The sequence below is a fragment of the Anolis sagrei genome, chromosome 5 (assembly GCF_037176765.1).
Source record: "Anolis sagrei isolate rAnoSag1 chromosome 5, rAnoSag1.mat, whole genome shotgun sequence".
Classification (NCBI taxonomy): Eukaryota; Metazoa; Chordata; class Lepidosauria; order Squamata; family Dactyloidae; genus Anolis; species Anolis sagrei.
The window spans coordinates 96,923,816-96,949,866 of NC_090025.1; the positions used below are offsets into that span (position 1 = coordinate 96,923,816).

The window sequence follows — 26,051 nt, forward strand, 5'->3', positions numbered from 1 at the left end:
TTAGATTAACTTTTGGTTTGTTTTATGCCTGGGTTATTTTGAGCAATTTTTAGAAATGATTTTTAAGATCACTGCGGTCATTTTTGTACTTTTCTGGAGTCTTTAAAGACCAGATGAAAATGAGAACAAGATAATTACAGTCTTTCGGCAAGTGAACTGTGACAGATGCCTTTTAAAACTCATGTCCTTTGAAGTACACCTGGGGTTAAGGAAATGGGAGATTGTTGCTAGGCAGCAGGTACACACTTCTACACTTCTATATGCTTTGTGTCAGATCAGACTTATATAGTAAAGATCTGGAGCCAGGGGCGGCTCAACCCATTGCGCAAAGTAAGCATTCGTGGTATAGTTGGTTTTGCCCAGGGACGCTCTTGAGGTGCTCTTGGGGGAAAATAGACCTTGACATATGCGAGTTGTAGTTACTGGGATGTATTTTTCACCTACAATCAAAGAGCATTCTGAACTCCACCAATGATGGAATTGAACCAAATATGGCACACAGAACTCCCACGATGAACAGAAAATATATATCAGTGATTGGTTGGGGGGGGGGCGCCAAAATACTGTTTGCTTGTTGTTGTTGTTCATTCGTTCAGTCGTCTCCGACTCTTCGTGACCTCATGGACCAGCCCACGCCAGAGCTCCCTGTCGGCCGTTACCACCCCCAGCTCCCTCAAGGTCAGTCCAGTCACTTCAAGGATGCCATCCATCCATCTTGCCCTTGGTCGGCCCCTCTTCCTTTTGCCTTCCACTTTCCCCAGCATAATTGTCTTCTCTAGGCTTTCCTGTCTCCTCATGATGTGGCCAAAGTACTTCAACTTTGTCTCTAGTATCTTTCCCTCCAGTGAGCTGTCGGGTTTTATTTCCTGGAGGATGGACTGGTTGGATCTTCTCGCAGTCCAAGGCACTCTCAGCACTTTCCTCCAACACCACAGCTCAAAAGCATCGATCTTCCTTCGCTCAGCCTTCCCTAAGGTCCAGCTCTCACATCCGTAGGTGACTACAGGGAATACCATGGCTTTGACTAGGCGGATCTTTGTTGCCAGTCTGATGTCTCTACTCTTCACTATTTTATCAAGATTGGACATTGCTCTCCTCCCAAGAAGTAAGCGTCTTCTGATTTCCTGGCTACAGTCTGCATCTGCAGTAATCTTTGCACCTAGAAATACAAAGTCTGTCACGGCCTCCACGGTTTCTCCCTCTATTTTCCAGTTGTCAATCATTCTTGTTGCCATAATCTTGGTTTTTTTGACGTTTAGCTGCAACCCGGCTTTTGCGCTTTCTTCTTTCACCTTGATTAGAAGGCTCCTCAGCTCCTCCTCGCTTTCGGCCATCAGAGTGGTGTCATCTGCATATCTGAGGTTGTTAATGTTTCTTCCAGCAATTTTCACCCCAGCTTTGCATTCATCCAGCCCCGCACATCGAATGATGTGTTCTGCATACAAGTTAAAAAGGTTGGGTGAGAGGATGCAGCCTTGCCGTACGCCTTTCCCAATCTTGAACCAGTCTGTTGTTCCGTGGTCAGTTCTTACTGTTGCTACTTGGTCCTTGTACAGATTCCTCAGGAGAGAGACAAGGTGGCTTGGGATGCCCATCCCACTAAGAACTTGCCACAATTTATTATGATCCACACAGTCAAAGGCTTTAGAATAGTCAATGAAGCAGAAGTAGATGTTTTTCTGAAACTCCCTGCCTTTCTCCATTATCCAGCGGATATTGGCAATCTGGTCTCTCGTTCCTCTGCCTTTTCTAAACCCAGCTTGAACATCTGGCAACTCTCGCTCCATGTATTGCTGGAGTCTTCCTTGCAGGATCTTGAGCATTACCTTACTGGCATGAGAAATAAGGGCCACTGTACGGAAGTTGGAGCAGTCTTTCACATTTCCCTTTTTTGGTATGGGGATATAAGTTGATTTTTTCCAGTCTGATGGCCATTCTTGTGTTTTCCATATTTGCTGGCATATGGCATGCATCACCTTGACACCATCATCTTTTAAGATTTTAAACAGTTCAGCTGGGATCCCGTCGTCTCCTGCTGCCTTGTTGTTAGCAATGCTTTTTAAGGCCCATTCAACCTCACTCCTCAGGATGTTTGGTTCTAATTTGCTTACCGTTGAAAATTACCTAGGGAGCCTGCACAAATCTACCTATTCAGCAAAGTTTACAATAAGTTGCCATACAAATGCTTTCCAAGGAGCCTTTTAATGGCAGCCTAAGAGAAAGCAGTTTAAGTATTTCTGTTTGAGGATATAATCCCAAGAAAACTTGGGGGAGGGGGTAAAACTCATTGATCACAATGGCTTTTCTGTACATGATTGTGCTTCACTGAAATTCCCTGCAGTTCAAAAGAGTGGCAGCCATTTTAGTATTTTGCATCCAAAATGACATAGTATTTGTGGTGTCTTAACTTTTTTGAGAAATGAAAGTATGTAATCAAGGGTTTTTAAAACCTGTAGATGAGATCCAAAGCTACTTAAATGCCCCAGAGTGTAGATTTTGCTTGAATGTCCTGTAATGATAGAAAAATATTGAAATTCCAGGAATAGTGCTGTATCTGTGCTCTTGACAGGCTTTTAAGCTGGACCACTGCAATATAGACAAAAGGGAATTGTTTGTGGTAAGTGGACATGGGATACTATATTGTCGAAGGCTTTCATGGCTGGAATCACTGGGTTGTTGTAGGATTTTTCAGGCTATATGGCCATGTTCTAGAAGCATTCTCTCCTGACGTTTTGCCTGCATCTATGGCAAGCATCCTCAATTATATAAACCCAATTTTCCTCATTCCAACAGACCTCACAACCTCTGAGGATGCTTGCCATAGATGCGGGTGAAACGTCAGGAGAGAATGCTTCTAGAACAGTAGTTCTCAACCTGTGGGTCCCTGGGTGTTTTGGCCTACCATTCCCAGAAATCCCAGTCAGTTTACCAGCTGTTAGGATTTCTGGGAATTGAAGACCAAAACATCTGGGGACCCACAGGTTGAGAAACACTGTTCTAGAACATGGTCATATAGCCCGAAAAACCTACAACAACCTGGATATGGGATAATTCCCCCCACCTGCAAACATGTAAATGATACTATTGTCTAGTGCAGGGGTCCTCAAACTATGGCAACTTCCGGCCCACCGGGGGCTCCAGATCACTACTGACCAAAAGGTCATGAGTTTGAAGGCAGCCTGGGTCGAAGTGAGCTTCCGACCAAATTGTGTAGCTTATTGTCGACCTTTGCAGCCCAAAAGACAGTTGTATCTATCAAGTAGGAAATTTAGGTACCACTTATGCAGGGGGCAAATTTAACTAATTTACGAGGCCATAAATATCTCCAGCAAGTATGCAAAGAATGAGGAAGTACTTCATCAGTGTCACAAATGGCCGATGAAGGGACAGTTCCCTGGTGGCCAGAATACCCTCAAGAAAAAGCCTTTGAGTGTCTGTCTATATCTGTTGTGTGTTTATGGCATTGAATGTTTGCCATGTATATGTACATTGTAATCCACCCTGAGTCCCCTGTGGGGTGAGAAGGGCAGAATATAAATACTGTAAATAAATAAATAAATAAATAATGCATGTGCCTTTGCGCAAGCACTTTAATGGCTGTTTGATAGGTCAGGGGATTGGAAACTTGTGGGCCTCTAGGTGTTGTTGGGCTCTTATCAGCCACAAGCAGCATACATATTCATAAGGAATTATGGTAGCTAATACCTGAAAGACAGTGTCAGCCTCTGCAAACATGCAGCTCAATGGATTTGATAGGGATACCAGTTTGTAGCCTTAGCTAATGTTCTCAGTGACAAATAGCTGCCATAAGCAACTTCCTGGTAGGATCCACATATTTATTTATCGTGTCATCAGCAACCATTGTTTTACAATTCTAACAGAGCAAAACAAACACAGAGATTAAAAAGAAAAAGAAAAAAAACCACACAGATTTTGTAAATTTGGTATTTGGTATTTCTATGTGTAAGAAATGATTCAGAATAATTTAGGAACAAAAAATACTTTGGAACCTCTCCAGTTGTAACATACCATCATAAGGAGCATGTCAATTGAAAATATTAATCGACCAGCCATCCCCTGCCACGCGTTGCTGTGGCCCAGTCTGGTTATCTGGAAAATAAAGTAATGGTTTCTAATCTACGCAATTTCTTTCTGCTTATGGATAAACAGTATTTCTTTTTGTTTCTTAATCAGTGTAGATGTGGAGAGTTTCTGGTTTGCCTACTCTGGAGCATGCAGCATATCGCTGTCCTTCTTTAGGGGTCCCTTTCAAATCTATGATATTATATCTGTGTGTGTGTGTGAATCATATAGATCTATCTATATCTATGGCTGGATGGCTCTTTGTCAGGAGGGCTTTGATTAGATTTTCTTGCTGTGGTGAAGAGAGTTGGACTGGATGGTCTTAAGTATTTTCTGTTGGTCATGGGGGTTCTGTGTGGGAAATTTGCACCAATTCTGTCATTTGTGGGGTTCAGAATGCTCTTTGATTGTAGGTGAACTATAAATCCCAGTAACTACAACTCCCAAATGTCGAGATCTATTTCCCCCAAACTCCATCTGTGTTCATATTTGGGCATATGGAATATTTGTGCCAAGTTTGGTCCAGATCCATCATTGTTTGAGTCCACAGTGCTCTCTGGATGTAGGTGAACTACAATTCCCAAACTCAAGGTCAATGCACACCAAACCTTTCTAGTGCCAAGTTTGGTCCAGATCCATCATTGTTTGAGTCCACAGTGCTCTCTGGATGTAGGTGAACTACAATTCCCAAACTCAAGATCAATGCGCACCAAACCCTTCTAGTGTTTTCTGTTGGTCGTGAGAGTCCTGTGTGTCACCTTTGGTTCAATTCCATCATTGGTGGAGTTCAGAATGCTCTTTGATTGTAGGTGAACTATAAATCCCAAGAACTACAACTCCCAAATGACAAAATCAAAAAAAATTGAGTGAAGGACATACATTGGGTTGTTAGGTGTATGCTGTCCAAATTTGGTGTCAATTCGCCCACTGGTTTTTGAGTTCTGTTAATGCCACAAATGAACATTACATTTTTATTTATATAGATTAGAATACAGTAGAATGCCTCGGCATTTGAAGGATCTCCATATAACCTGTTCCTACTTTTACAATGCAAGTAGTTCATTTTTGATGAAAATCTCTAATGAAAGATGGTTGTCTTGTTACTTTGTTTTTATTGTTATTTGAGGAAGGAATTTTAGAGGTAATAAATGCAATTTCTTAATTTACAGTGGGGAATAATGTCTGTGGATAAGTGAGGTTCTATTTAACTCTCCTCATTAAAAACTAAAAAAAACCCCATAAATTTGTAGTGTAATTGAAATGTTCCAAAGAAAGAAAAACAAATTGCAACCCTTTAGCAGCAATAAAATTATTCACTACTGAACAGGAAATATTTTAGTCTTTCCCAAGATTCCACAGTTCTGCTGTAACATGGGAACTTCATATAGACATTGTTCAATACAATGTATTTGTAACAAAGCATTAATCCCACCGCTTGTCAACAAAAAATGTAAAGAAGCAGCGCTAATCTCACTAGATGCCACCAAAAATTATGTGAGGAAGTATTAATCTTCTTTAATGTCACCAATATTCTGTGAGGAACCTTCTTCATAAATATCAATTAAGCTGCCACCAATATGTTTAGAGACGCTGGTTTATGTCTCTGTTTATCCTTAGTTGTGTTGTGAGGTGATTTTGGTAGTGTGGAATGCACCAAGCATAGAAGCAATGGAGGAGGCAGGTTTGAAATACAAAGAGAACAAGTTTTATTGTTGAAGTTTTGAGAATTTGAACTTGGCACAAGGCTTGATGTTACAAAATGGCTGGTTTGAGATACTTTCAGGCTTCTGAATGTTACAAATCTACAAACTCCTTCTTTAGTGAAGTGCTTATACTATTTCAGAGTTCCCTATTGTGAATATCCACACGGTTTGCCCTATACACGGAACAAACCACTGATCACCAGTCTTTCCTTACTGGCAATCCTGGAAACCCCCTCTGTTAGATTCCTTTAACCTAAGCAATCTAACAAGGTAACACCTTCAGCTCTCTTGCTGAAGAAATATTCACAAATTCTAGGAACTACCGAATTCTCACAGCTTCACAACAGAGCCCTAACTGGCTCTCCTCTTCCCCGGGTCTCTTCCACCGGACTAAACTACTTTCCCCAGAGTCCTTTCTTGACTCTGCTATTTCCCAGAGCCCTTAACTGGCTCTGCTCTTCTCCGGGTCTCCTCCACCGGACTGGAGCTTAACTGTCACTTTCAAACCTTTTTCTCCTTAAGCTCCGCCCACCTTCTCTGAGGCTTTGTCTTGTCACCATGGCAACCTATCCCTCACAGCTAGGCCATGGCAATAAATGTAATACATAAATACAGTTTAAATACAGTATAATAAACACTCTATAATAAACATTTCTCTACAGTATTGTTGAAGGCTTTCATGGCCGGAATCACTGGGTTGTTGTAGGTTTTTTCGGGCTGTATGGCCATGGTCTAGAGGCATTCTCTCCTGATGTTTCGCCTGCAAGCATCTATGGCAAGCATCCTCAGAGGTAGTGAGGTCTGTTGGAACTAGGAAAATGGGTTTATATATCTGTGGAATGACCAGGGTGAGACAAAGAGACCAGCAGGCAAGAGTCCTTTGTCCCATCCTGGTCATTCCACAGGTATATAAACCCTTTTTTCTAGTTCCAACAGACCTCACTACCTCTGAGGATGCTTGCCATAGATGCAGGCGAACTGTCAGGAGAGAATGCCTCTAGACCATGGCCATACAGCCCAAAAAAACCTACAACAACCCTTTGTTCAATACAGTACATTTGAAATTCTAGCTCATCATGAATTAAAGGATATTTATTAAACTCTGCTCATTGCACTTTTTTCCCCTGTAATCATAGATTCTAGCATAATACAGAAGCTGACTTTTAAGTTTTTCCATCATTGTTTACATAATTTAACTACAGTTCGGAATGGAACATGTGTTTACAAATTATTATCTAACAAGCCAGGTGCAGGGCAATGCTTGCCACGTCACAAACAAACATACTTGTTTGTGATAGAATTTCTTTACTTGCTCACATCTAGAATAATATTCTGTTTAGGTTTCTACTACACACACACACACACACCAGTTTAGGTAAATGAATTATACTACCCAAGATAATAAATAAAGTTAATGGAGAAAATGGAGAATTATTTTTTCACACTTTTTAGAGTAGAGCATCTTGTTTACTTCTTGCAATTTCATTGGTCTTTATTATATGTATAGATTTATTTACCTTATATACTCGAGTATAAGCCGACCCGAATATAAGCCGAGGCACCTAATTTTACCACAAAAAATTGGGAAAACATATTGACTCGAGTATAAGCCGATGGTGGGAAATGCAGCCACTACAGGTAAATTTCAAAATAAAAATAGATACCAATAAAATTACATTAATTGAGGCATAAGGAGGTGAAATGTTTTTTTAATATTTATATAAAACACTAATTTGAGATAAGACTGCCCAACTCTGATTAAATCATTACATATCTTCAATGTAAATGTACTTACTAGGGCTGTCCAAACACAGAAATAATTGTTTCTAAACTCGATTCATTTTTAGGGGGTTTTTGCGTTTCGTTATTTAAAAGAATTCCGAAATTTTCCTTTAAAAAAGTTCGATATTTACGAAATTTCGGAAATCAAAAACCAATTACGAAACAATTACGAGTCGATTACGAATCGATTCGTTAATGGCGGACGCGATTGCGCAATACGCTAAAAAAACTTCTGAAGCTTCCCTCTCCCTCTGTTGTTGACTGTTGGTGTGACAATTATATTTTTTTTCACTGAGAAAACAAACAGCAACCCTAAAACTTGCACCAGACATGCGGAAATAATAACGAAACATTTACGAATCAATAACGAATCAATAACGAATCAATTCCGAAACAATTAGGAAAGAATTGGAAAAATTCGTTTTGTTTTTTAGTTGCTCCTGAATGGTTCAATATCGCTTCGTTATCAAAAAAAATAACGATTTTTTTACGAATTACGAAATTACGAAACGAAACCGCCCAGCCCTAGTATCCTTCCAACAATAATAAAGAGAGTAAAATAATAAATATAATAGTAATAAAGTAAAATAATGGAAATGCAATAATAACAGTAATAATAGAGTAGAATAATAAATGTAATAATAGAGTAAAATAATAAATGCAATAATAATCATAAATAGTGTAAAATAATACATGTAATAATAATAATAATAATAATAATAATAAGGTAAATGCTGTAAATGTAATAATAATAAAGAGAGTAAAATAATACATGAAATAAAAATAATACTAATAACAGAGTAAAATAATAAATAACCTTGACTCGAGTATAAGCCGAGGGGAGCTTTTTCAGCCTACAAAAGGGGCTGAAAAACTAGACTTATACTTGAGTATATACAGTACTTTATTTGTATACCACCTTTCTCACCCCTGGGGAGACTCAAGGTGGTTTACAACATATTAATGGCAAAAATTCAATGACAACATACAGTAACACAAATAAATCCCAATAACTAATTACTACATATAACTTTGAATTAAAGTCATTAAAACCAAAATGTAAACATTCAGACAAAGCATTAAAATGAACCTAGTATAAATATTAAAATCACATAATCCAAAAATAATGTCATGGCACATTCCAAGTTGTTATGAATGCTAAGAATTGTAGGATACTCATAAATATGTGGTACTAAATGTCAGAAATTTCAGTTGACTGTGTACCTGCCAATTGACATTTAAATTCAAAGTTTGGAAAATGTTCTTTGCCATGTAAGCACTGAGTAAAATTTAACATTTGTTTTATGTATCTCATTAGCTTTAAGAGTGTAATTGTGTGTATGATTTTTTTTTCCTGAGATTTTTTTTTTGGGGGGGGGGTCTCAAAAATCAAGCACCTTCATCATTGATTTGATCTTCCCTGGCAGTATGATAAACCTAATACTTATATAATCATATTTTTTTCTCTTTGCAGACATGCTCAGCTTGATAGCAGCCATCACCCTAGACAACCAGGCAAGCCTCCAGATCCTGGGCCACCCACTCTAAGCAAAAGCAGAACAGTTGATACATTGAAAACAGAGCAGCGAGTGCCTGGAAGAAGCCCATCTTCCACAAGTTTAAGGCAGTCTAAATCAAGGACTGATTTTAAAGAAGACCAGAAGCCAAGTATGATGCCCAGTTTCCTCTCAGATGCCAATCCATTTGGCGCAGTCACATCTGTTGTTAACAAATTCAACCCTTTTGATTTGATATCTGACTCGGATACAGCCCAGGAAGAAGCTTCCAAGAAACAAAAAGAACAGGATAAACCTGGGCAACCAAAGGGACCCAGCAAGTCACCAGCACAACCACAGTCTCCTAAGCCAACAGGTCCACAACAAGGGGCTGTCAAACCAGCCCCACAGAAAACAGGACCTCCCAAACAAGTGGCACAGCAACAGCAGCAGCAGCAACAACAACAACAGCAGCAGCAACAACAACAACTACAACAAAAACAACAACAACCGCAATCTGGGGTGCCAAAGCAAGCTCAAAAACCAGGTCCTGTCCAACCATCAGGTCCACCATCTGAAGAAGCAAAAAAACAGCAAGGCCCACCACCTAAAACCCAACAACCAGAGTCTACGAAACCTATTCAGCAGCAGAGTCCTGCAAAACCTTCACCGCAGCATCCAGAAGCAGCAAAAGCATCACCACAGCAACAACATGCTAGTAAAACATCACCCCAGGTGCCTGCTTCTACAAAACCTACTACTTCTCAACAAGGAAGCCCAATGGGCAAGCAGCCACTTCAGCAGGCTGGTGGGCCTGCAAAGGCTGCCCCCCAGTCAGCAGGGCCCAGTAAACAACTGCCACAACAGCAAGGAGGTCCTGCAAAGCCAGGCCCCCAGCAAGCAGGACCCACAAAGCAGCCTGGAGACCCTGCAAAGCCCCCAGCTCAGCAGGCTGGACATACAAAACAGCCACAGCAGCAGGCAGAACCTACAAAGCCTGTTGGACAGAAGCTTGGACCTGCTCAGCAACAGCCCGTGGCTTCATCTCCAAAGGGTTCTCAGCCTGGAGGATCAGCCCCAAAGAAAACCTTTTGCCCTCTTTGCACTACCACTGAACTCCTGTTGCACACTCCTGAAAAAGCCAATTACAATACATGCACACAGTGTCAAACTGTAGTATGCAGTCTCTGTGGGTTCAATCCGAATCCACACATAACAGAGGTAAGCAAATTATTAAACTGTAAATTACGGTTCCCCCAAGTTAAAAGCAAACAAAACAGAATCGAAGGTTTAAATTCATTTTGAGCAAGATCGGTTTATATATGCTAATTAATTTGTTTGATGGGTAAGATGTATGATTTTTAAATTCTTTTTGTTTCTGAGATCATGGATCATGGCACAAATCCTTGGGGCAGTGAGAAGTTAATGAGGTCACTGAACATATCTACATAGGTCAAATATCCTAGGGCAGAGCTGGACTGCAATATTCTGATCTGTTCTGAGGGAGTCCACACTGCTCACCATCATGCCACTGTGGTATTGGAAGAGTCTTTACTATCCATTAGGCCTGGGTAACAACGGAAAAATTTGTTTCTAAAATCGATTTGTATTTGGGTTTTTTTTTGTTTCGATATTTAAAATAATTACAAAATTTTCCTTTTAAAAAGTTCGATATTTACGAAATTTCGTAAATGGTAAAAAATTAACGAATCGATTTCCGAAACAATAACGAATCGATTTGTTAATGGCGGACGCGACCGCGAAATACGCTAAAAAACCTCCAAAACCTTCTGAAGCTTCCCTCTCCCTCTGTTGTTGACTGTTGGTGTGATATTATAATTTTTTTTCACTAATTAAACCATAAAACTGGCCCAGACATGTGGAAATAATAACGAAACAACCTCAAAACAATAACGAAATGAATACAATATCGAAATACGAAGCATTTACAAAACGTTTTTGAAAATTCGTTTTTTTAATAATTGCTCCAGAATGGTTCATTATCGTTTTGTAATTGAAAAAATTAACGAATTATTAACGAATTATGAATTAACGAAACAAAACCGCCCAGCCCTACTATCCATATCTATGGTGTGGAGAGAGAATCTGTGCCATCACAGAGATTAATATCCTCCGGAGATGCCCTGCTCTCCATCCCGCCATTGTCACAGGCGTGACTGGTGGGGACGAGAGACAGGGCCTTCTCGGTGATTGCCCCCCGGTTATGGAACTCCCTTCCTGGTGAGATCAGATTGCCCCCCTTCCTCCTGTCCTTCAAAAGGATGGTAAAAACTTGGCTGTGGGACCAAGTTTTTGGAACAGGGCAATAAGGCAGTGATAGGAAACTTTAACAGGCCAATTTAGATTTGACACAGATGACCAATGATGGTTTATACAGTGTATTTTAATATTTTGATAAATGTTTTTAATGTTTATGCATATGAATTCTTGTCCCGGCATTGAATGTTTGCTGTATATATGCTGTGCTCCTCCCAGAGTCCCCTTCACGGTGAGAAGGGCAGAATATAAATGTTTTAAATAAATACATACATAAATAAAGGGAGGCGGGGAGGAGAATGCCATTGGAAACAAAGGGAGTAAAAGAAAGAAAGTAACATTTTCTTTTATTGCTTTTATTGGGTTGTTGTAGGTTTTTCGGGCTATATGGCCATGGTCTCGAGGCATTCTCTCCTGAGGTTTCACCTGCATCTATGGCAAGCATCCTCAGAGGTAGTGAGGTCTGTTGGAACTAGGAAAAAGGGTTTATATATCTGTGGAATGACCAGGGTGAGACAAAGGACTCTTGTCTGCTGGAGCTGGTCTCACCCCAGTCATTCCACAGATATATAAACCCTTTTTCCTAGTTCCAACAGACCTCACTACCTCTGAGGATGCTTGCCATAGATGCAGGCGAAACGTCAGGAGAGAATGCCTCTAGACCATGGCCATATAGCCCAAAAAACCTACAACAACCCAGTGATTCTGGCCATGAAAGCCTTCAACAATACATTGCTTTTATTGTTTCTTGTTGTTCCTTAAAAGTTAAAAATGGGTGAGATGCAGGTCATTCCAAACATGAAGGCGATCCCAGATAATACCCAAGCAAGCATATTGAGCCATCTTTTCAGTCTTGTGGCCTTGATATCCTTAGCTCTTGCCCAATTTAGTTTTTATCATCTATTTGTGTACTTCAAAAACTAGCATGGTGTATTTTATCCCTTTTGGTTACTCTAATAATTGTATCGCCATGATGTGAATATGGGATTTTATTGCACCATCTTATTTATACCAGTCCCATTATTCTACAAAAAGTCTGGTTTGACTAACTTGTCATGCTGTCTTTCATATTTATTAAAAGTTGCCATGCAGTCAAATTGATGTTTCCCTTCTGAGATTCCTTCCAGATTGAAAGGCAATTGTTTAGGGTCTATAGAGAGCTCTTGCTGGCCAAAAACTGCTTTGGTTTCCCCACAGGCTGTGTTGGCAATGTTCTCTGCATGATTTTGCCTGCAGTGAGGAAATATTTGTTCCCACGAGTTAGTGCATAGTAGCAGCTATTTCTGTGATTGTGTCCTCATTCCATTGAGAAGCTGTTATCATGTTTCATGGAAAAATCAAAGTCCTAGTCGAATGTTTTGTAATGTTGGAAATGAAAATGAAGGAGGGGGAGATGAGCTATTCTCACCTATCCCATTGCCATTTCCAATGCTCTCTCCACATAAAAAGGGCATTTCTGAAGAAGGGAGGGTCAAAGAAGGCTTTTCAGGCAATTCAGAAGACTGGGAAATTGATGTCATAAATCACATGGAGAATCTCCATACAGAGAGAAGTCCCTCCCTCTCTAGAAAGTAAAACTCCACATGTGGAGAGTGATGGTAATGGCATGCATTTGTGTATGTGTCTTCATTCTCCATCTCAGCATTATATATTTAATTATGTATTTATTTATAATATTTATATTCCACCCTTCTCACCCCGAAGGGGACTCAGAGTGGAGCACCGCATATAAATGGCAAACATTCAGTGCCGGGACAAAAATTCACATACATATACATAAACATTAAAAAACATTCATCAAAATATTAAAATACATCATTTAAAATCGTCCTAGTCATCCGCGTCAAATCTAATTGCCCTGGTCATCTTTCCTATTGCCGCTTTATTGCCCTGGCCCGAAAGCTTGGTCCCACAGCCAAGTTTTTACCATCCTTCTAAAGGACAGGAGGGAGGGGACCGACCTGATCTCACCAGGAAGGGAGTTCCATGGCCGGGGAGCAATCACTCAGAAGGCCCTGTCTCTCGTCCCCACCAATCGCACTTGTGAAATGGCGGGACAGAAAGCAGGGCCTCCCCAGAGGATCTTAATCTCCGCGATGGTACATAGGGGAGATGCATTCAGACAGGTAATTTGGGCCGGGGCCGTTTAGGGCTTTATAGGCCAAAGCCAGCACTTTGAATTGTATTTCTTGCAATCCAAACACTTTCCATTTGGAATAAATTGTAGTCTTCACTTTCTGTTCAAAGCAGGTGGCTTTTGAATATATGTTGATATACTGTTGCTTTGTTCTGATTCAATTTCTTCTCCTTCTTTTCTATAGTTGGCCCTTCCAAAAGCTTAGAAGTAATTCCAAAAGCTTAGAAGTAAAAATAGGTAGGGGTGTGCAATTCAGGAAAAACCCATCCCATTTTTGTTCCCCTTTTTGGCTGGTCTCCCATTCTCTTTTTGGGAAGTTCCCAAAATCAGGAGGGAGAACATGCTCTTTCTCGGATCTGGCAGCTTCAAGAAGATCTGACCACTGGTTTCAATGGGGGAAATGGCAATTCTCCTCTTTCTGTTATTGATTACTATTGGGACAAAAATGGTCACACTTGGAGATCACACCACTGCAAGCCCTCAAAGTTTCAGAATGTTTGGGTCATCTACTGATTTTAGGAATTTTTGAAAGGAGAGAGAGATTCAAAGAGGTAAACAAACAAGGGGGGGAGGGTTGAAAGGCCGCTGGACTGGTGCACACAAGCCAGAAGGTCGGGCTGGTGAGGGTATAGCAGACACTGAGCATCAAAGAGGTGAAGGAGGTGGGAGGAACTGAGTTAAATATATTTCAGTCCTTTTTTATTTTACTAGTAACTAGCTGTCCCCTGTCAAATGTTTCTTTGGCCCAGTCTGTGTATATGTGTTTTGTGTGTGTATATATATTTGTGTATATGTGTATATATGTGTGTTGGCATATATATATACGAGAGGTATTTTTTAAGTAAGGTCCGTTTTGTTGTAGACACTAGTAGTTCGCGCGCATACCGCAACGAGCGCATGCGTCGTGTACTGGCATGCCTCGGGAACAACTGTGCTCAGTTTCCGCTCTGTAGCTAACCTGTACGGTTCTGTTCTGTGCTTTAAAAATGTTTAAGACTATCAACTCACCCTCCGCATGTGAGGTTCTCTCAGTGATACGGTTTTTGTCAGCAAGGAACCTGCCTGCTGCAGAAATTCATCGACAGATTTGTGAAGTGTACGGTGATACTGTTATGAGTGAAATCAAAGTGCGTAAGTGGGTACGACAATTCAGAGATGGCCGTGACAACGTCCATGATGAGGACTGCTCCCTTCTTTGATTACAGACGATTTGGTGGCTTCAGTTGAAGCGAGCGAACCTCACATGCGGAGGGTGAGTTGATAATCTTAAACATTTTTAAAGCACAGAACAGAATCGTACAGGTTAGCTACAGAGCGGAAACTGAGCACAGTTGTTCCTGAGGCATGCTGGTACACAACACACACGCTCGTTGCGGTATGCGCGCGAACTACTAGTGTTTACAACAAAACAGACCTTACTTAAAAAATACCCCTCGTATATATATGTGTGTGTGTGTGGTTTTGCGCATACATTGCATTTTTTATTTTAAAAATGGCTTTTTAAGTCTCTTCTGCTATGTTTTTCAGTGTTTTTATGAGTGGTGGTCACTCATTAGCCTAATAGGTATATTGTGTCCAAATTTGGTGTCAATTCATCCAGTGGTTTTTGAGTTATGTTACGAACATTGCATTTTTATTTATATAGATTTTGCTAGCAAAGAGTGGCCCATCTACTCCTTCCTAGCAAAATCACTAATAAAATAAAAAGGACAGAAATATATTTAATTAAGAAAATTTAATGCAGAAGAAAAAAGAATTCTCAAAAAGTGATCAATCCTCTAAATTCTAAACAGCAGCACTGAGATGAACTGAGCTAGCACATCTCTCCCTCTCAAACACCAGGTAAAAAGTCACGCAATACTCTTTCTTTTTCTGATTGGCTCTGCCAAGACTAAAGGGGGGAAGAAAACCCAGTGTGTGGTTGCTCTTCTCTCATGGCAGCCAAATACAGCTGGTCTCTGCCCTACCCGTTATTGCCAGTGTCCGGCTGCCACCCCCCATCTGCTCCATTTCTGGAGATACAGCTGCCAAATCAGCCAGATCCTACAATTCTTGAACAGCAATCCGATATTGTGCATATCCCTACAAATAAGACATTTCTGATACCGCATATTGTTAGTTTATTGTTTTGAACATCCCTGCCCTACCCAAAAGGTATCTTTGCAAAGTTATCACTACCATCCAGGGTCCTTCCGCACACCCATTTAAACCAGAATATCAAGGCTGAAAATCCATAATATCTGTTTTGAAATGGGTTATATGAGTCTACAGTGCCATATATTCCAGTTCAAAGCAGAAATGTGGGATTTTTTTCAGCTGTGTGGAAGGGGCCCCAATCACAATCACCCAGCTTTTCGCCCAAATAAACTATATATTAAATGTGCATTACTAAATAAAGCGAATACAATCACATATAGATGCCAGTACTACTGTTGCCTAGAAACGATCCCTTAATACTAGAGTAAGGTCATATGATTTGAGATGTTTTCTAGGTAATCACAGGCATTTTAGATCTGACAGGCTAATCTCTTAAATCCTAGTAGTATGACTCCATTTTGGTTACAGCACAGATGACAAACCGCTATATAACTCTAAGTGTTGTGGGTTTTGTTTGTTCCTAGTTTCCTATTTAATAATTTATATACAAAGCCATACAGTAATTATAAAAATATTTCACGATTCACGAAAATGCTTAGTGTCACAGCTGGCCAGTATTTATTTTATTTATTTAGCAGTTTTGTATACCGGTCTTCTCACCTCCATTCAAGGGACTCAGGCCGGTTTCCAACATCCATATTACAGACAATCATTAAAACATCATATTCTAAATCACACTAAAACATTAAAATAGCAAAATACAGTCATATAATTACAGTGGTCGGTCGTCATCAAAAATTATTATTCGTCGTCAACCATCCATATCACAGGATCATGGCTCATTCGTTGAATGCCAATCCCCATAGCCAAGTTTCACCTGTTTCCTGAACGTCAAGATAGAAGGGGCAGTTCTGATCTCCAGTGGAAGGGAGTTCCAGAGTCGAGGGGCCACCACCGAGAAGGCCCTGTCTCTCGTCCCCACCAGCGGCGCCTGTGAGGCCAGTGGGATCGAGAGCAGGGCCCCTCCAGACAATCTTGGCAATCTTGATAGTTCGTAGGGGAGTATACGTTCGGACAGGTAAATTGGGCCGGAGTCGTTTAGGGCTTTATAGGTTAAAACCAGCACTTTGAATTGTGCTCGGAAGCTGACTGGCAGCCAGTGGAGCTTGCACAACAGAGGAGTAGTATGCCCCCTGTACCCCGCTCTTGTTGGTAGTCTGGCTGCCGCACGTTGGACTAATTGAAGCTTCCGGGCAGTCTTCAGAGGCAACCCCACGTAGAGAGTGTTGCAGTAATCTAAACGGGATGTAATCAAAGCATGGACCACTGTGGCCAAGTCAGACTTCCCAAGATACAGGAAGTATACTATTTCGTGTCCACAGTTAGATAGAAAACTATCAGACAATGTGCAACAGATGATTCTAGTACATATTTCTTTATAATACACTATTATAGCCCTTTAATACTGCAGTAATTGACATGGATACCTCTTAGAGAACCCTTTAACTGGTAATTTGGTGAAGCATCATATTTCCAAATCACATAACCCCATGGGATGAAGTCACAAGTGCTATAAGCATAGTGTGAATGATACCGTAGTTTTCCTCCATCCAAAATCCTCAAATATTCACAATGGAGTTATGCAGCTTTTAAAAGAAATACTGGTAATATCAGAGGAAATATTCCTTTTTCCCTACACGGATCTTTAAGAAATTGTGTAAAGAAAAATTGCTTTTATATTTTCCTAAGGATTTCTGAGTATTTCCTGAAAACTTTCCCTCCATATTCAAAATGCAGGACTGTTAAAACATGGGCTGAATGCATACCATTTGGTTTAGTATTTGGAGCTTTCAACGGATTTGGTGATACTGATGTATTTAGTGATACACTGGGAATACAATACTTTTTTTTTGGCGTGTCAGGAGCGACCTGAGAAACTGCAAGTCGCTCCTGGTGTGAGAGAATTGGCCGTCTTCAAGGAAGTTGCCCAGGGGACGCCCGGATGATTTGATGTTTTATCATCCTTGTGGGAGGCTTCTCTCATGTCCCTGCATGAGGAGCTGGAGCTGATAGAGGGAGCTCATTTGCCTCTCCCCGGATTCAAACCTGTGACCTGTGGGTCTTCAGTCCTGCCGGCACAGGGGTTTAACCCACTGCGCCACCGCGGGCTCCCAACAGTACTGTAAAACATCATAAGAAGAATTCTGCTTACACAATCAAATTTTTCACAATAGCACTGAAATCAACCAATCAACTCCAGATACAAAACTGTGACTCATTTCCCCAACCCAGAAATTTCTTTTGGCTACGAGATTGAAACTTGCACACAATCCTTGCTCAAATCTACTTATCCCAACTCCAGTCCCGCCTCTCTCTCCTGTTTTCCATCCTTTTAAATTTTTTGTAGTCTAATTGAAAAGTCTATTTGTTGTTACAAATGTTAAACAATTGCAAGTGGGGAGTCCTTGATGATGTACCGTAGCTCATCTGGAAATCTGTCAGTATATCCCAACCTATCTACGGCCTGCCTTTAGTGTAGGAGACCATGATGAGAATTGATAACAAGGAAGTTATCAAATGATGATCAGCTTATCTGCCATAGATACGTACGGTGGCTGGGCAGGATATATGACAGCAATTTTATTTACTAGTCTTTATTCAATATTTGTAGCAATGGCTAAATTTAAACTTAGGGTGCTTCCAGACAGGCAGTTACCCCAGGACTATCCACTTTTAAAAAACATGAATGTTCCTGGGGGCCTGTCCACACCCATCCCAGAATGTATGCACATTCTGGAGTGGTGTCCAGATGCTCTCGTGGGACTGGTCCACAACAACATCTGGAAGCCCTACTCCCCTCCCCCAAAGCCCCCAAGCCTCTTTTAAAAGAAAATTTACCCAACCTGCAGTACGGTGTTGCAGCAGCTCTCCCCGTGTGTAGAAATGATGCACCAGGAGAGGGTGCCCCCAGTGGCGCAGTAGGTTAAACACCTGTGCCAGCAGGACTGAAGACCAACAGGTCGCAGGTTCGAATCTGGGGAGAGGTGGATGAGCTCCCTCTATCAGCTCCAGCTCCTCATGTGGGGACATGAGAGAAGCCCCCCACAAAGATGATAAAAACATCAAATAATTTGGGCACCCCTTGGGCAACGTCCTTGCAGACGGCCAATTCTCTCACACCAGAAGCGACTTGCAGTTTCTCAGGTCGCTCCTGACGTGACAAAAAAAAAACAGGAGAGGGGAGGGAAAAGCTCTCCCCCCTCCTCTCCTGGTGCATCCTTTCTATGCGCTGGGAGAACCGCTACAACACTGTACTAGAGGCTGGGTAAGTTTTTTTTTATAAAAGAGGTCTGGGGCTTTGGGGGAGTGGTGGGTATTCCCACAGTTTTCTGGACTAATTTAGTCTGGAAAACTGTGGGAATGGTGTCTGGACTGCAGACCAGAGACCGGAAGTGTTGGATTTAACCCGCGCCTTCCAATAAGGCATGGAATAAACCCACTATCTAAATTAGCCACAAACCAGGGTTTTCCTGGTTTGTGGCAAATTAATTCAGGATTGTCCAGAACATTGTCTGCACAGCCCCCTTTTTATTGCAGAAGTTTCCGAAATAAATGGCTGTCTAGATCCACTTTTACTGCGCTCCACATCATGTCACCAAAATGGATTGCAAAGGAATATTTGTTTTATTTGGTAACAGGGATGGGAATGAGCAAATGAAAGGTGCCCACGATTACCTGAAGGTTAAGAAATGTTTGGTCATGTTCTTGAGTGAATAATGTTGTTATCCTATTTGTAAGCTTGAAAAATAGGAAATGAGTAGGATTTATTGTTGAAGGCTTTCATTTGCTGGAATCACCGGGATTGTGGCACAGCTGGCTGAGTGTCAGCTGCTTTAAGATCACTCTGACCAAAAAGGTCATGAGTTCGAAGCCAGCCCAAGTTGGAGTGGGTTTCCAACCAATTATGTGTAGCCTGTTGTCGACCTTTGCAACCCAAAAGACAGTTGCATCTGTCAAGTAGGAAAATAAGGTACCACCTTAAAAGTGTGGGGAGGCTAAATTAACTGATTTATGAGGCCATAAAGAAGACTCCAGCAAAGCATTCCAGTGGGGAAGCATGCGGGGAATGCAGAAGTGCTTCATCAGCGTCGCAGATGGATGATGAAAGCAACAGCTCCCCTGGTGGCCAGAAAAAGTTAAATAGCCTCTGTGTATGTCTGTATATGTTGGTATGTCAAAAATTGGCATTGAATGTTTGCCATATATGTGTACCCTGAGTCCCCTGCGGGGTGAGAAAGGCGGAATATAAAAGCTGTAAATAAATAAATAAATAAATAAATAAATCACTGAGGTGTTGTGTGGTTTCCAGACTGTATGGCCATGTTGTAACAGAATTTTTCCTGGTGCTTCACCTGCATATGTGACTGGCATCTTCAGAGAATCCTTTAAAGATGGCAGTTCCAGAGGTAGGTGAAACACCATAAGAAAATGTAGCTAGAACACGGCCATACTGCCCGAAAACCACACAACACCCCAATGAGAAGAATTATTTCTGCCCAAAAATGCAGGTTGTATGTTTTGAATATTCAGAATAGAACTCTATCTTACTATTTAAACTTTTCTGTCTTCTTATTGTTCACACAGATTCAAGAATGGCTTTGTTTGAACTGCCAGATGCAAAGAGCCTTAGGGGGTGACTTAGGTCCACCTCCTGGCCCTGGACCACAGCCCTCTCCTTCCAAACAAAAGACAGCTGCTCCAGTCACAGCAACCAAACCACCTTCCCAGTCACAGCCACCTGCACCCAAAAAAGAGGTTCCTGTAAAACCTGATGCTGCCCAACCCCCTGACCAGAAAAAGCCACTACCGCAGACAAAACAGCCAACAATTCCTACTTCTACACCTGAAAAGGCAAAGCCTCCTGAAGCTCAGCCAACAGAATCTACACCCAAATCTGATCAGATCAAACCAGCTTTGGGTGAAATTAAACAAAAACTACCTAGTATTCAGAAACCTACAAGTGATGCTGTTCCCACACCTTCAGAATTGGATACCAAATCTGCAGTTGCTCAAGAAAAAGTGGTGCATCCCCAGAGACAAGACATGGCTGTGTCATCCCAAGATAAAGCTGTTCCTCCAGATACCAAAACCTCACCTCAAGTGTCTCAGCAGAAGGCTGATCCCAAGCTTGTTTCTCAGCCTGGATCTGGAATAGATGCTAAAGTTCAAAAGCAAACTGAGCCAGTGGAAGGAAAAGAAGATCTTAAGAAAACGCAGCCACCAATGAGTCCTAAAACGGGGGCCAGTCAGGCACCGAAAGCACAACAAGCCACTGCAAGTCCTAAATCCACCCAGTCTCAGCCACCAACTCAGCCCCAGCAACCTCAGAAAACACCTGAACAGTCTAGATTTAGTCTCAATATAGGAGGTTTCACTGACTCTCCTAAACCACAGCCTACCACTCCTCAAGAAAGAGTGACTGGAAAGTTGTTTGGATTTGGAGCTTCCATTTTTAGCCAGGCTTCCAATTTAATCTCCACATCAGGGCAGCCAGGAGCTCAACCACAGGGCCCTCCAACTGGATCCCCCTCAAAGCAACCACCTCCTCCAACTCAGCCCCCTGCATCACAGAAAGACACTCATCAAGTTCAACCACCTTTGAAAGCCACACCAGTGAAGAAAGAAACAAAACCTCCTGTGTCAGAAAAAACAGAGCCACCCAAAGCTTCTGTTAAAGGGACAGACCCTGAGAAGAAAGTTGTGCCTGCCAAAGACATCAAGCCTCCAGCTGTTGAAGCTAAGAAAAGTGCTGATCCACCAAAAATGGTTCAGCCTCCATTGCCAACATCAGCTTGCCCTCTGTGTAAGACTGAATTAAATGTTGGTTCTAAAGATCCTCCCAACTACAACACATGTACGGAATGCAAGAACGTAGTGTGCAACCTCTGTGGATTTAACCCAATGCCGCACATAACAGAGGTAGGCAAAGCTTTCATTCATACCAATGCTTTATATTTATTAACTGTGAATATTAAAAGATGTTTTAATCTTTAAGGATTTCATCATATGTATTCTTGCATAAAACAAAATAAGCCCCAATGAATTTGGAGATTTTTTAATAAACACAGATAGGATTATTTACTTACTTACTTAGGCGACCCCTCGTTTTCCGAGGATGATTGTCTTCCAATATTCTTGTGGGTCCATATGTGGCTGTGGAGCCCTATTCTTGCTCTGCATCTTCTTCTGCAGCGAGGGCATTGGTTTCCAGGTGGAAGGCGGTCTCGGTCGGGGTTGGCTTGACGCGCCTTCCTCTTGGCACGCTTCTCCCTTTCGCCCTCCATTCGTGCCTCCTCAAATTCTGCAGCACTGCTGGTTACAGCTTACCTCCAGCTGGAGTGGTCAAGGGCCAGGGCTTCCCAGTTCCCAGTGTCTATGCCAGAGTTTTTAAGGTTGGCTTTGAGCCCATATTTAAATCTCTTTTCCTGTCCACCAACATTTCGTTTTCTGTTCTTGAGTTCGGAGTAGAGCAACTGCTTTGGGAGACGGTGGTCAGGAATCCGGACAATGTGGCCGGTCCAGCGGAGTTGGTGGCGGAGGACCATTGCTTCAATGCTGGTGGTCTTTGCTTCTTCCAGCACACTGACGTTTGTCCGCTTGTCTTCCCAAGAGATTTGCAGGATTTTCCGGAGGCAGCGCTGATGGAATCATTCCAGGCGTTGCATGTGGCATCTGTAGACAGTTCATGTCTCACAGGCATATAGCAGGGTTGGGAGGACAATAGCTCTATAAACAAGCACCTTGGTATCCCTCCGGATGTCCATGTCCTCAAACACTCTCTGCTTCATGCGGAAAAATGCTGCGCTCGCAAAGCTCAGGCGGTGTTGTATTTCGGTGTCGATGTTGACTTTGGTGGAGAGGTGGCTGCCAAGGTAGCAGAAATGATCAACATTTTCTAATGTTACCATTAAGCTGTATCACTGGCATTGGAGAGGGGTTGGCTGGTGTCTGCTGGAACAGCGCCTTGGTTTTTTCAATGTTCAATGACAGGCCGAGCTTTGTGTATGCTTCTGCAAAGGTGTTTAGAGTGGCTTGTAGATCTTCTTCTGAATGCTCACAGACAACGTTGTCATCAGCATACTAGAGTTCTATAACAGATGTTGTTGTAACCTTGGTTTTGGCTTTCAGTCTTCTGAGGTTGAATAGCTTGCCATCTGTCCGATAGATGATTTCTACTCCGGTGGGAAGCTTCCCATCAACAAGGTGAAGTATCATAGCGATGATGATGGAGAATAAAGTTGGGGCAATAACACATCCCTTTTTGACATCGGATTCCACCTTAAATGGGTCACTTTGGGAGCCATTGCTGTCCAAAACTGTTGCCATCATGTCATCATGGAGGAGCCGCAGGATGTTTACAAATTTGTTAGGGCATCCGATTTTTTGGAGGATGGTCCACAGAGCGCTGCAATTCACTGTGTCGAATGCCTTTGCAAGGTCGATGAACAGATAGGATTACATGGCAGGTAGAAGAGTTTACTAGACATTGATTGGTTTTTCTAAAACATTTGGTTTTATTTAACTTTTGGTTCCTTTGATAAAGCAACTCTATCAGCAATTTCACTGCGATGTTCAAGCTGTTGTAAATGTGTAAAGGGCAAAAAGAGAGATTATAGTAAGGGGCATTTTGATCAGCAGTAATTTTCCCAGTGAGCATTTTTGGTGGGCTAGGAAGGCACTTATCACAAGACAAGTTGATGGATGACTGCAGTATTTTTTTGATGTCTCTCTGGCTTGAGCACCATGATTTAAAAAATGACTTGAAATTACCAGTATAAGTATGTGAGAGAAGTAGAAGGAGGAAGGGAACAAAAGAGGGTCAATGTATACATTTCTTGCATATTGCCCACTATCTTCATTATTGATTGGGAGAAAAAATCAGACTGTAAGTAAAACATGGCAACATTTATTTATCGAGTCATCAGCATCCAGTCATTTATATTACATTTCTAACAGAACAAAGCAAACAAACAGACAAGAGACAAAAATACAAAATACAGAATGAAAAATTTATGAGTTTGGTAGTTGATTAAATGTTCTTTGACCAGTATCTGGCCACTTGGGGTGCTTCTGGTGTTGCTGCAAGAAGGTCCTCCATTGTGCATGTGGTAGGGCTCAGGTTGCATTGCAGCAGGTGATCAGTGGTTTGCTCTTCTCCACACTCGCATGTTGTGGATTCCACTTTGTGGCCCCATTTCTTGAGGTTGGCTCTGCATCTTGTGGTGCCAGAGCGCAGTCTGTTCAGTGCCTTCCAAGTTGCTCAGTCCTCTGTGTGCCCAGGGGGGAGTCTCTCATCTGGTATCAGCCATTGGTTGAGGTTCTGGGTTTGAGCCTGCCACTTTTGGACTCTCGCTTGCTGAGGTGTTCCAGCGAGTGTCTCTGTAGATCTTAGAAAACTATTTCTTGATTTAAGTCGTTGACGTGCTGGCTGATACCCAAACAGGGGATGAGCTGGAGATGTCTCTGCCTTGGTCCTTTCACTATTGGCTGCTACTTCCCGGTGGATGTCAGGTGGTGCAATACCGGCTAAGCAGTGTAATTTCTCCAGTGGTGTAGGGCGCAGACACCCTGTGATAATGCGGCATGTCTCATTAAGAGCCACATCCACTGTTTTAGTGTGGTGAGATGTGTTCCACACTGAGCATGCATACTCAGCAGCAGAATAGCACAGCGCAAGGGCAGATGTCTTCATTGTATCTGGTTGTGATCCCCAGGTTGTGCCAGTCAGCTTTCGTATGATATTGTTTCTAGCACCCACTATTTGCTTGATGTTCAGGCAGTGCTTCTTGTAGGTAAGAGCACGGTCCAGAGTGACTCCCAGGTATTTGGGTGCGCTGCAATGCTCCAGTGGGGTTCCTTCCCAGGTGATCTTTAGAGCTCGGGATGCTTCTCTGTTCTTGAGATGAACATGAACTACAAGAACATGGCTACAGAAAAAATAGAATTCTCTCCTTTGCTGAGGCAGATTCCACACTCTTACCTCCACAAAGCTTGAAGCAAATATTGACTGAAAAGTTATTTGGATAAGCAACTACTTAATAGCAACATTGATCCCCCCCCCCCCCAAAAAAAGATGGTATTATTCTTAGTCCTACTTTGATTGTATTTGACTTTGTTATTGTTTAGGTTGGATTAGGATGTTAAATAATCCAGTCTGTCTGTTCTTATGGTCAAACCAGACAATGTTGTGCTTTCTGTAGTCTTTTGGTCATGTTGTCTGAGTTTCTGCATTTGACTATCTTGACTATCTTTGTGTTCTTGGTCATTTGGAGGTAAATATAGGTTGGAATTACAATCTGATTGTAGAGGCACCCAACTCTGAGGAAATCGCATTGCTGGACGGAGTCCAAAATGATCACATGAAAAATGCCTTTCTCGTAATGTCTAGGTTTTTTTCAGGGATTGCATTGAAGATTGTTTCTTTGGTTATGATTGCTTTGGAACCAAATATGAAAGACTTCAAAATTGCAGAAATATGGGCAATTGAATCAGTAGTTCCTATTTCATGAGCAGGTTGAGCAGATGAGAGAGAGAAGACAGATCTATCATAGACGTTAACTAGCCGGGAGCAGGGTGGGGGAGAGCATGAGCTAACTTACTCTTTACATGTTTCTATGCACCTAAGATTAGCAAAGGAGCATAGAGTGCTTTACTAGGGGCAGATCTTTTAATAAGAACACTCTACATGTAAAGAGAGAGTAAGTTATATACTGATGTAAAATTAATACATTTCCATAATACAGTGCTGATTTCTCCAATAACTCAATTTCCATGCATAATAAGTTTTAATTTTTGCTTACCTGAATGTCACATTCTCTGAAAAGCAAATAGCTGGTGCTTACGTTAATGGTACTCGATGCATTCTGAAGGCCTCGTAGTGACATGTGTACTCTGATGGATTATCACGCATGTTAGCTGGTGTGCTTATCTGATGATTTATTCACTTGGGCCAGGAGGGAGGGGGAAGACACTGTTTACCAACTCTTTAATTAGCTTTTCTGTGGACATATGGCTCAGATAGCTCTATTTTTAGTAGACTGTACAAGAAAGTATAGAAATTGCAAGCACTCATAAATGAAAGAAATGTCAGTGACCATTTGTACAGCATCTGACAGGAAGGCAACACTAAACAGGATAAGTATTGTGTGATTTACATGTTGATTAATTTCAGCACTGGGCTGGAAAGACAGGGTTCTCTGCTGGAAAGCTTTTTAGTTTCAAGCAGGTTTACATCAAAATGCTTTGGGAGAAAGAAGCAGCAGAAACTCTAATTATAGGCAAAGCAAAGCAAAGTTTATTGATTAGTCCATTGACCGTATCAACATTAAAAACAAAAACAGAAACGTGCACAAATAGGCAATAATCACTATCCTAAGACTCCCATAATAGTGAACTAACATACATTCAAACTTGATT

The 26,051-nt window shown here is 41.6% G+C and overlaps 1 protein-coding gene across 5 annotated transcripts in view; it reads left to right on the top strand.

Annotated features, from left to right (window-relative positions):
* Positions 1–26,051, top strand: part of PCLO (piccolo presynaptic cytomatrix protein) — a 337,168-nt gene that overhangs the window by 11,160 nt on the left and 299,957 nt on the right. For all 5 annotated transcript variants that reach the window (XM_060778188.2, XM_060778189.2, XM_060778190.2 and 2 more), the window contains exons 2-3: positions 9,043–10,285; positions 20,220–21,554. In XM_060778188.2, coding sequence (XP_060634171.2) covers positions 9,043–10,285; positions 20,220–21,554 — 2,578 coding nt within the window. The remainder of the gene's footprint in view (positions 1–9,042; positions 10,286–20,219; positions 21,555–26,051) is intronic.